The sequence below is a fragment of the Stigmatopora nigra genome, chromosome 4 (genome assembly GCF_051989575.1).
Source record: "Stigmatopora nigra isolate UIUO_SnigA chromosome 4, RoL_Snig_1.1, whole genome shotgun sequence".
NCBI classification, from domain to species: Eukaryota; Metazoa; Chordata; class Actinopteri; order Syngnathiformes; family Syngnathidae; genus Stigmatopora; species Stigmatopora nigra.
In genome coordinates, this window is record NC_135511.1 from 17,482,513 (window position 1) to 17,491,926 (window position 9,414).

Here is a 9,414-nt window from a genome sequence, read left to right on the forward strand (position 1 = left end):
GAGTGCTTCATACCTGGAAGTCAATAGCAATTACCGTATTTTCACCACTATAAGGCGCACTAAAAAGTCTTCAATTTTCTCCAAAATAGACAGTTTGCCTTATAATCCAGTGCGCCTTACATATGGAAAAAAAACAGAAAACCAAAAAACGAAAAACCACCACTGTCGGATATTAAAAAAAACACAAAGGCCTGAACTGAAACAATACTGTTAAATATGCAGATGCCATCTTAGTTTACAAAATCTTCCATCATATAGCTCCTCCCCCACTGCAAGATTTTATACCAAAAAAATCCAAAACATCAACAATGGCTGGCTCTAGAGGTGACTGTAAAGTAGTGAGTGCTTCATAGCTGGAAGTCAATAGCAATTACCGTGTTTTCACCACTATAAGGCGCACTTAAAAGTCTTCAATTTTCTCCAAAATAGACAGTTTGCCTTATAATCCAGTGCGCCTTACATATGGAAAAAAACAGAAAACCAAAAAACGAAAAACCACCACTGTCGGATATTAAAAAAAACACAAACGCCTGAACTGAAACAATACTGTTAAATATGCAGATGCCATCTTAGTTTACAACATCTTCCATCTTATAGCTCCTCCCCCACTGCAAGATTTTATACAAAAAAAATCCAAAACATCAACAATGGCTGGCTCTAGAGGTGACTGTAAAGTAGTGAGTGAGTGCTTCATACCTGGAAGTCAATAGCAATTACCGTATTTTCACCACTATTAGGCACACTTAAGAGTCTTAAATTTTCTCCAAAATAGACAGTGCGCCTTATAATACAGTGCGCCTTATAATACAGTGCGCCTTATATATGGAAAAAATATCATTCATTGAGGGTGCGCCTTATAATGCAGCGCGCCTTATAGTCGTGAAAATACGGTAATATATTCCCCATGGAATAATTTACCTGAAGGGTCCACAATCGAAAGATGGAGGGATGGTGACTACGGTGTACATGGCCGGTAATGTTGACAGGAATAGGATGACCAGTAACATGGCCATGTAGAAGTTATTGGAACGAGAGGCCTTGAAGACTCTTTCTTGCGGGACATTGCAGCACATGACGGCCCAACACTGGAGGTACATGGACACGTGGAGTCGGAGGATGTTCAAGGCGGGAAGGCAAGGGGCGTAGAAAGAACCCATCCTAGGAGAAAAGGGAGGGATTTAAAGGGGGTGTGGCCCGAGTGGTCTGGATCAGGATGTGATACTTGCATACCTGGGAAGGTATAAATGTTTTCGTATTTTTTTTTGTTTTTTTTTTGGTCATTTCAAATTGTTGATGCCACATGTGTCAAAGTGGCGGCCCGGGGGCCAAATCTGGGCCGCTGCATTATTTTGTGTGGCCCGGGAAAGTCAGTCATGAGTGCTGACTTTCTGTTTTAGGATCAAATTTAAATTATAGATATTGATTTATATTATATTTCCTGATTTTCCCCATTTTAAATCAATAATTGTCATTTTTTAATTATTTTTTCTGTGTTTTTTGTTCAAAAATCATTTTGAAAAATCAAAAAATCTGTTTTAGGATGAAATTAAAATGATGAGTATAGATGTATATTAAATTTCCCAATTTTCCCCCTTTTAAATCAATAATTGTCATTTTTTAATCATTTTTTTCTGTGTTTTTAGTTCAAAAATAATTTTGTAAAATCTAAAAATATTTTTAAAAAATAGCTAAAATAAACATTGTTTTCGATCTATAAAAACTGAATATTCAGGGCTTTTAATCCAGTTCTTTTAATCCATTTTCTAAAAAAAAAATCTAAATATTTTATCTAAAATGGTCCAGCCAAAAAAAATGCATAAATATATTTTCTAAATGTTTAAAAAAATATTATCCTATCCACTTAAACACTGGCTGTACATTACCATTTTGACTGGTAGGCACCAAAGAACAAAAAACAAGTAAGTCAACTTTTTAGTCCAAAAATAAACTAGTCCGGCCCACAAACAAAAGTTAGCACACACATGGTCTCCTACCATATCATTCCTTGATTGAAGATCAAGCCCAGGACATTTCCGCTCACATCAAACTCCGAGTACGACGGCTTTTAGAAATTACAGAGAAAAAAATAAGAGGTCTTTGAAGACATTTCAAGAGGCAGGTGGGACTTACAAATCCGGCCTCCAAATCCCAACACCAGCAGGAATTGAGAAACCGAACCAGGACGGCTCTCAGAAAATCGCCGATGAGCAGCGTGGCGTACGTTGTCATGGTGTCAGATATGATCAGACGTACAAACTCCTGCAAAATTACGGGAAATTAGCTACAATTTTGCAAAAATATACTCAGTACTGGGTAATAAAATATGACATTTGCTCCATTACATTTACATAATTACCATCTTGAGAAAAAATACTACGAGTAGTTTTCCTTAAGAGCTTGCCTGGCTTTTCTCTGGGTAATTAAATTTCCTCCCACATCCCGAAAACACGCAAGTTTAGCTAATTCTATGCAAAATTGCCCATAGCATGGGTGTCAAAGTGGCGGCCCGGGGGCCAAATGTGGCCCACCGCATCATTTTGGGCGGCCGAGAAAGTAAATCATGAGTGCCGACAATCTGTTTTAGGATCAAATTAAAATGAGAAATATAAATGTATATTAAATTTCCTGATTTTCCCTCCTTTAAATTAAGTATTGTCATTTTTAATCATTTTTTGGGTGTCTTTAGTTCAAAAATCATTTTGTAAAATCTAAAAATATATTTAAAAAAAAACTAAAATAAACATTAAATTAGATCTATAAAAAAACTAAATATTCAGGGCTTTTAATCCAGTTCTTTAAATCCATTTATAAAAAAAAATCAAAATATTATATCTAAAGGTATGAATGTGAGCGTGAATGGTTGTTCTTTGTTTCCTTGCGCTGGGATAGGCTCCAGCACCCCCCGTGACCCTTGTAAGCATCAGCAATTCAAAAAGTGAATGAATGTTCAAAACAAATATACTTAAGTGTTTTTTCACCCAATATCTTTGAATCATCTATAAATATATATATATATATATATATATATATATATATATATATATATATATATATATATATATATATATATATATATATATATATATAGATGATGTCAATTGTTAATAACAAGTCGTCATACAAAAAAAAAATTATATATATATATATATATATATATATATATATATATATATATATATATATATATCTATATCTATATATATATCTATATCTATATCTATATCTATATATATATCTATATCTATATCTATATATCTATATATATATCTATATCTATATCTATATATATATATATATATATATATATATATATATATATATATATATATATATATATATATATATATATATATATATATATATATATAGATATATATATATATATATATATATATATATAGATATATATATATATATATATATATATATATATATATATATATATATATATATATATATATATATATATATATATATATATATATTTTTTTTTTTTTTTTAATTTTTTTTTTTTTTGTATGACGACTTGTTATTATTTTGTCCTTTGGACTCACCTGTCCCACCATAGTCTCCCAACAGGGTCCCCGGGGTACATCTGCCGGATGGACATCAGGCAGCGCGGTACTGTTTCCTGATTGGGTGCTGTTGTAAAAACTGGCTTCCCATAGAGTAATATTAAACTGGACAATTTTTTCCTCCTCCCTCTGAAACGCATTGAAACATTCTGAGGGTCAATTTTTTTTTAAACTTAATATCAGATTAGCATTCTTACTTTGAGGTTGATATCATCCATGAGGGCAATAATGAAGGTGTAGAGATTCCCCAAAAAGAGGGCAAAGATGCGCCCCAATTGCCACTGCAGGGCCACTCGGGGGTGATAGTTCTCAAGGGTGCTTATAATGTCGAACAACATGGGACAGAACATTCCCAGTAAGGACATCACCATGTTTACCTGTGCAAAATAAACAGTTGGTTACAATCAGTCAAGTAAATCATGAGTGCCAACATTCTGATTTAGGATCAAATTAAAATAAAGAGTAGAGGTGTATAATAAATTTCTTAATTTCCCCCTTTTTAAATCAATAATTGTCATTTTTTAATGATTTCTTCTGTTTTTAGTTCAAAAATTATTTTGAAAAAATCTAAAAATATATTTTAAAAAAAGCTAAAAAGAACATTGTTTTAGATCTATAAAAAACTCAATATTTGTGACTTTAATTCCAGTTCTTTTAATCCATTTATTTTAAAAAATCTAAATATTATATCTAAAATGGTCCGGCCCACATAAAATCAAGTTGACCTTAAAGCGGCCGGCGAACCAACCCGAGTCTGACACCCTTAAAGTAGAGCATAAATGTGAAATTTTTATCTAAGATTGAGTTGGAGTTACCTATAATGGCATCCTTGGTTTCAACTATGCAGAGGCAAACCACAACAATTTTTTATTGCAATTTCAATCAGTCTTGATCATTTTTTTCAATACTCTGACAAGATTTGATCTTCTAATTAATCTGTAAATACTCATGATAGCAGGACATTAACGCTGTAATACATGTGTGTGTCCACTAGGTAATATTTTCCATCTGAACAAAACAAATAAAATGAAACGTTAATTCGTACCTCATTCCTCTCCCACCAGGTATGATTTTCCAGTCCTTCCAGTGCAAACTTCTGAGAGCGTCGCACGACAAAATAAATAAGGTAACCACTCCCTGCCAGGCAGCACAAGACCAAAAAATTGGCCAACACTCGCAAAAAACGGGTCAGGTGGATGTTGTCATCCTTACGGCTTTCTTGCTCTTCCAAAATGGCCTCCTAAAGAAAGATATATTTGAGGATGTCGGTCATCAACGTGCCGTTATTTTAAACGTTGACATCGGCGCGCACCTTGAAGCTGGTGGTGACGGAGGCAAACTTATTGTCAGCCGTTTCGGCGTTCCCAATCAAGTAGTCCCAACTGGTGAACATTTTCCAACTGAAATTGAAGCTGTTGTCGTCTCCGAGTCCAGTTTCGTTGGAATTGCAGGCCATCCTTTAACAAGAGACAAAAAGTATTCACTCCATTTGTCACAGAAGTATGCGGTGCAGCGTTTATACCAATGGTGTCAAAGTGGCGGCACGCGGGCCAAATCTGGACCCCCGCATCATTTTGTGCGGCCCGGGAAAGTAAATCATGAGTGCTGACTTTCTGTTTTAGGATCAAATTCAAATGAAGAGTATAGATGTATATTATATTTCCTGATTTTCCTCTTTTTAAATCAATAATTGCATTTTTTTATCAATTTTTTAGTCCAAAAAGCATTTTGTAAAATCTAAATATATAAAAATATTTCCAATATTCCACTTTATTATTGAGCATAATAAAAAAAAAAGATTTTGTTTTCTTTCGAAATGAACAACAAAAAATTAAAATATGTCTTCGCTTACTTAGACAAAAAACCCTCAAATAAACATTGTTTCAAATCTATAAAAAATTGAATAGTTAGGGCTTTTAATCCATTTTTTTTTTAAATCTAAATATTATTTCTAAAAAAATGGCCCTGCCCACATGAAATGGAGTTGACGTTAATGCGGCTCGCGAACCAACCCGACTTTGACACCCTTGGTTTGTAGGATGGGAATGTACTCACGTTCTAATGACCACCATGTAACTATAGGCAACTGTTCCAACTCCCACCAGGAAATAAGACAGAGGCATCCGAAACTTGAGCCAACCAATGGCACGCTGATCATTATAATAACCATAGAAGAGGACAGAGTACTGGGCGTAACCCTGTGGATGCATTTAGTTTTTTACTTTCAACCATTTGAGTATGTAAACATGATTACAGTAATCCCTCGAATATCACTATTCACTACATCACTGATTTTTTCTGGGGGATTTTTTTAATTTATTTTTTATTACATTTTTTTGGTGTAAGTTCATAAAAATGTGAAAATTAATGCTGAAATTCGCAAGTATATAGAAAAAAATGACCCCAATTTGCATTTTTTTTTGTTTATTTTGGGAATTGTTATTATTTTTAATTATTTTTTTGGTGTAAGTTCATAAAAATGTGAATAATAATGCTGAAACTCACAAGTATTTAGAAAAAATACCCCAATTTGCGTTTTTTGTTTATTTTGGGAATTTTTATTATTATTTTTAATTAATTTCTTGGTGTAAGTTCATAAAAATGTGAAAATTAACGCTGAAACTCGCTAGTATATAAAAAATTATGCTAATTTGCATTTTTTTCGTTTATCGCGGCCATGTCTGATCTACATTAACTGCAATAATCGAGGGATTACTGTACTACACAAATGAACTCACCCCAAAGTCCCACAAGACAGCAAAGTCCATAGCGCCCCCTTCCTCAGCTCTTGGAACTGTCTTTCTCGGAATGCTGCCATAGGGCCGTCCCATTAATGCCTGCCTTGCAGAAATAGTATAAACAATGATGTAAAACAAACACTTATTTTGTCAAATTCCAAGTCTTAAAAAGAGACCAACCTCTGGGACCATGACCAAGCCGAAGGTAAGTCCAAACAAAATCATGTTGATGCCGTACATCCATCTCAAGAAGATGAAGTAGGAAGCAACAGAAGAACCAAAATGACCTAAAAACGTACAACCATGCTCACTCTGAGACGTTTGGGTAGAACCAAAGACACGTTTGTGACGTTAAACTAACTTTCAATCTCTTTGATTTTCATTTCCCAGGGGATGCAAGCAGTTTTGAAGTTTTCAAAGTCCCGTAGAAACTTCATCCATTTCTGAAATTGAAAAGTATTCTAAAATTTGACTGATTTGGCGGCATTTGATTGACAACTTTCCAAGTGAAACTTTTCTTACCTTGGTTAACATGACCTTGTACGCATAGAATTTTCTGCCTTTGCCTTTACCCAAAGCCCCTTCGTAATTTTCCACAAACTCCTGCGACTCCCTAAAAGTAAGAAACTGATGGACTACAATCCAGAACATGGTTTTAACGGCTCGGAAGAATTTACCGTAACGTCAGTAGCTTCTTTTTCATGGACCAGGGTTTTCCACGCAGACTCTGGATCAGTTTTTTCCTCTCGTCTACTTCCTCTTGGAGCTCCTGCAGGTCCTCCGCCGTCAGGGACTCTGGCGTGGACTCGTCCTCGTTGCTTTCGTCCTCGTTTGTCTTTTGCTCTGAACTGAAATATATTTGGAGTTGTTTGGGAACTCCAAAATTGTTGTGTGTCTTATGTCAAGCTATGTTATGCTATGTGAATGCAATTTTATGTGATTTTATGCGATTATATGCAATTTTATGCAATTTTATGCAATTGTATGCAATTGTATGCAATTTTATGCAATTACATGCAATTTTTTTGCAATTTTGTGCAATTTTGTGCAATTTTATGCAATTTTATGCGATTTTATTCTGTTATGCTATGTTATGTTATTCTATATTATGCTATGTTATTCTATATTATGCTATGTTATTCTATTTTATGCTATTTTATGCCATGTTATGTCATGTTATGCCATGTTATCCCATGTTATGCCATGTTATGATATGTTATACTATGTTATGCCATGTTATGCTATGTTATGCCATGTTATGCTATGTTATGCTATGTTATGGTTTGTTATGCTATCCTATGCGATGTTATGTGATGTCCCAATGCTGATGTTTTGACTTTCAATAATTCTTTATAATAATTTTGGCCAACATTTTGGCCAAAATTCAGGCCAGAATTTTTCATCTTTTAAAAATAATGTATGCATTAAATGAGAATATTTTTAGTATGAAAGTGAGCTCATGGATCGGGATTAGACGATACGATGCTATGCTATAGCATACTAAACTAAACGTACTCTAGTCTATTATTATCCGCAAAAGAAGTAGAAATGATTCAGTACCTTGTTTGGACAATTTGCTTGATATTTTTTGTTTTAACATTCCGTCCTGTGTCGACTTCATCCTCTTGTTTACAAATATTATCTTTGATCTCGACTTTATTGGCATTTTGATGTTTGTTTTTCTTCTTGACATCTTCCTCAACAGCTTGCTCAAGTGGCCTTTTTTTCTTCCTCTTCTTCTTTTTCATCTTTGTAGTTGTCTTTACTTGATCTTCCTCCTCGATTCCCTCCGTGGTTTTATTTTTGGAACAATTTCTTCTCCTCCTCCGTCCTCTTTCTTTCCTTTCTGATGTGTTTATCATCTCTTCGTGTGTCTCTCCTGCACGTTTTGTACTTTTTTCATGCACTCTTTCATTATTTTGTCTCTTTTTTCTAATTTTCTTTTGCTTGTCTTCCTCTGCTTTTATTAAAATATGATCATCCTCATCCTCATCTGCAATATGAAAAGATTTATTGTAGGCTAAAATTGCAGTTCACAAAAATGCATGTATTTCTCTGATCAAAATATTTGAAAAAAGTTGAATAAATTGGTTCATTTACCTGTTTTCAGTCCAACAGTAACTATAAGGAGAGAATTAAAACAAAAATAAGATATATATACAGTTGTACTTCTACTTATAAAATTAATTGGTTCCAAAACTTTTTTCATAACTTGAACATTTAGTAAGTAGAAGTGTACTTTATATGTAAATTCACTAATTCGCTCCAAAGTCCTCACAAAACTACCAACTAAAACCCTTTAAAATTGGTCAAAGTGTTGCAATTTTGTATGAAAAATGTGACAAAATACACAAAAATTTGACTTAAAACAAGTACATGATATTTTTGATAAGAAATGTAACCAAAAATACTTTGTTGTTAGTTTAAATTCTTACTAATCAATATGTTTTTTCCAACTTTCTACACATAAGGGATAGAATACAAAATCTCAAAGCTTTCAATCCACTCGAATATCCTTCTTATGTTGTGAAAACCTTACGCTAAGCAGAAACTAGTTCAAAATGGACTTACCATCATCTTCAGTCATGATCAGCTGTTCCCGAGGCATCTTCTTCTCTCGTGGTCCTCGACCTCTGAGATGAAAACAGACCCGTATGGTTTTGTGGCAGAACCGTGATGAGTTCCTCGCATGACAAGTTCACTTTTTCCTCACCATGCGTTGACCCCAAACACGGACAATGAAATCCTGGTAATCTTAGAGCCCGGTAATTTCACTGCCCATGAAATATTCACAAGAGTTATGACTGCTATTATGTGGTGTCATTGTTTGTGTCCGTAGGTACGTCACGTACCAGGTTAGATGATGCATTGTGGGAGCAGAAGGTCAAGAGTTTGGAGAGCAAAATGCTCTCCATCAAATGTCTGAGATGTTTCAACAATAAAATGGTCAAAAACAGCCAAATCGCTTTGATTGTGTTAAATGTCTATATACAAAACATATTTTATCGCAGACTGCGACAGAAAAGAGTTTGTGTATGCTTCGATAATTTTTCCTTCACCGAGAAACATTATCCACATACTGAGCAGGCAAAAGGTTTCTC

At 34.1% G+C, this 9,414-nt stretch overlaps 1 protein-coding gene across 1 annotated transcript in view; it reads right to left on the minus strand.

The window, feature by feature from the left end:
• Nucleotides 1-9,414, minus strand: part of tmc1 (transmembrane channel-like 1) — a 37,007-nt gene that overhangs the window by 2,206 nt on the left and 25,387 nt on the right. Inside the window, exons 3-18 of the mRNA XM_077715069.1 lie at nt 8,885-8,946; nt 8,414-8,434; nt 7,874-8,306; nt 6,991-7,161; nt 6,836-6,926; nt 6,675-6,756; nt 6,494-6,600; nt 6,314-6,412; nt 5,631-5,773; nt 4,888-5,032; nt 4,621-4,815; nt 3,773-3,952; nt 3,555-3,704; nt 2,131-2,259; nt 1,995-2,062; nt 919-1,158 (exon numbers count right to left, since the gene is read on the minus strand). Of these exons, the coding sequence (XP_077571195.1) occupies nt 919-1,158; nt 1,995-2,062; nt 2,131-2,259; nt 3,555-3,704; nt 3,773-3,952; nt 4,621-4,815; nt 4,888-5,032; nt 5,631-5,773; nt 6,314-6,412; nt 6,494-6,600; nt 6,675-6,756; nt 6,836-6,926; nt 6,991-7,161; nt 7,874-8,306; nt 8,414-8,434; nt 8,885-8,946 (2,316 nt within the window). The remainder of the gene's footprint in view (nt 1-918; nt 1,159-1,994; nt 2,063-2,130; nt 2,260-3,554; nt 3,705-3,772; nt 3,953-4,620; nt 4,816-4,887; nt 5,033-5,630; nt 5,774-6,313; nt 6,413-6,493; nt 6,601-6,674; nt 6,757-6,835; nt 6,927-6,990; nt 7,162-7,873; nt 8,307-8,413; nt 8,435-8,884; nt 8,947-9,414) is intronic.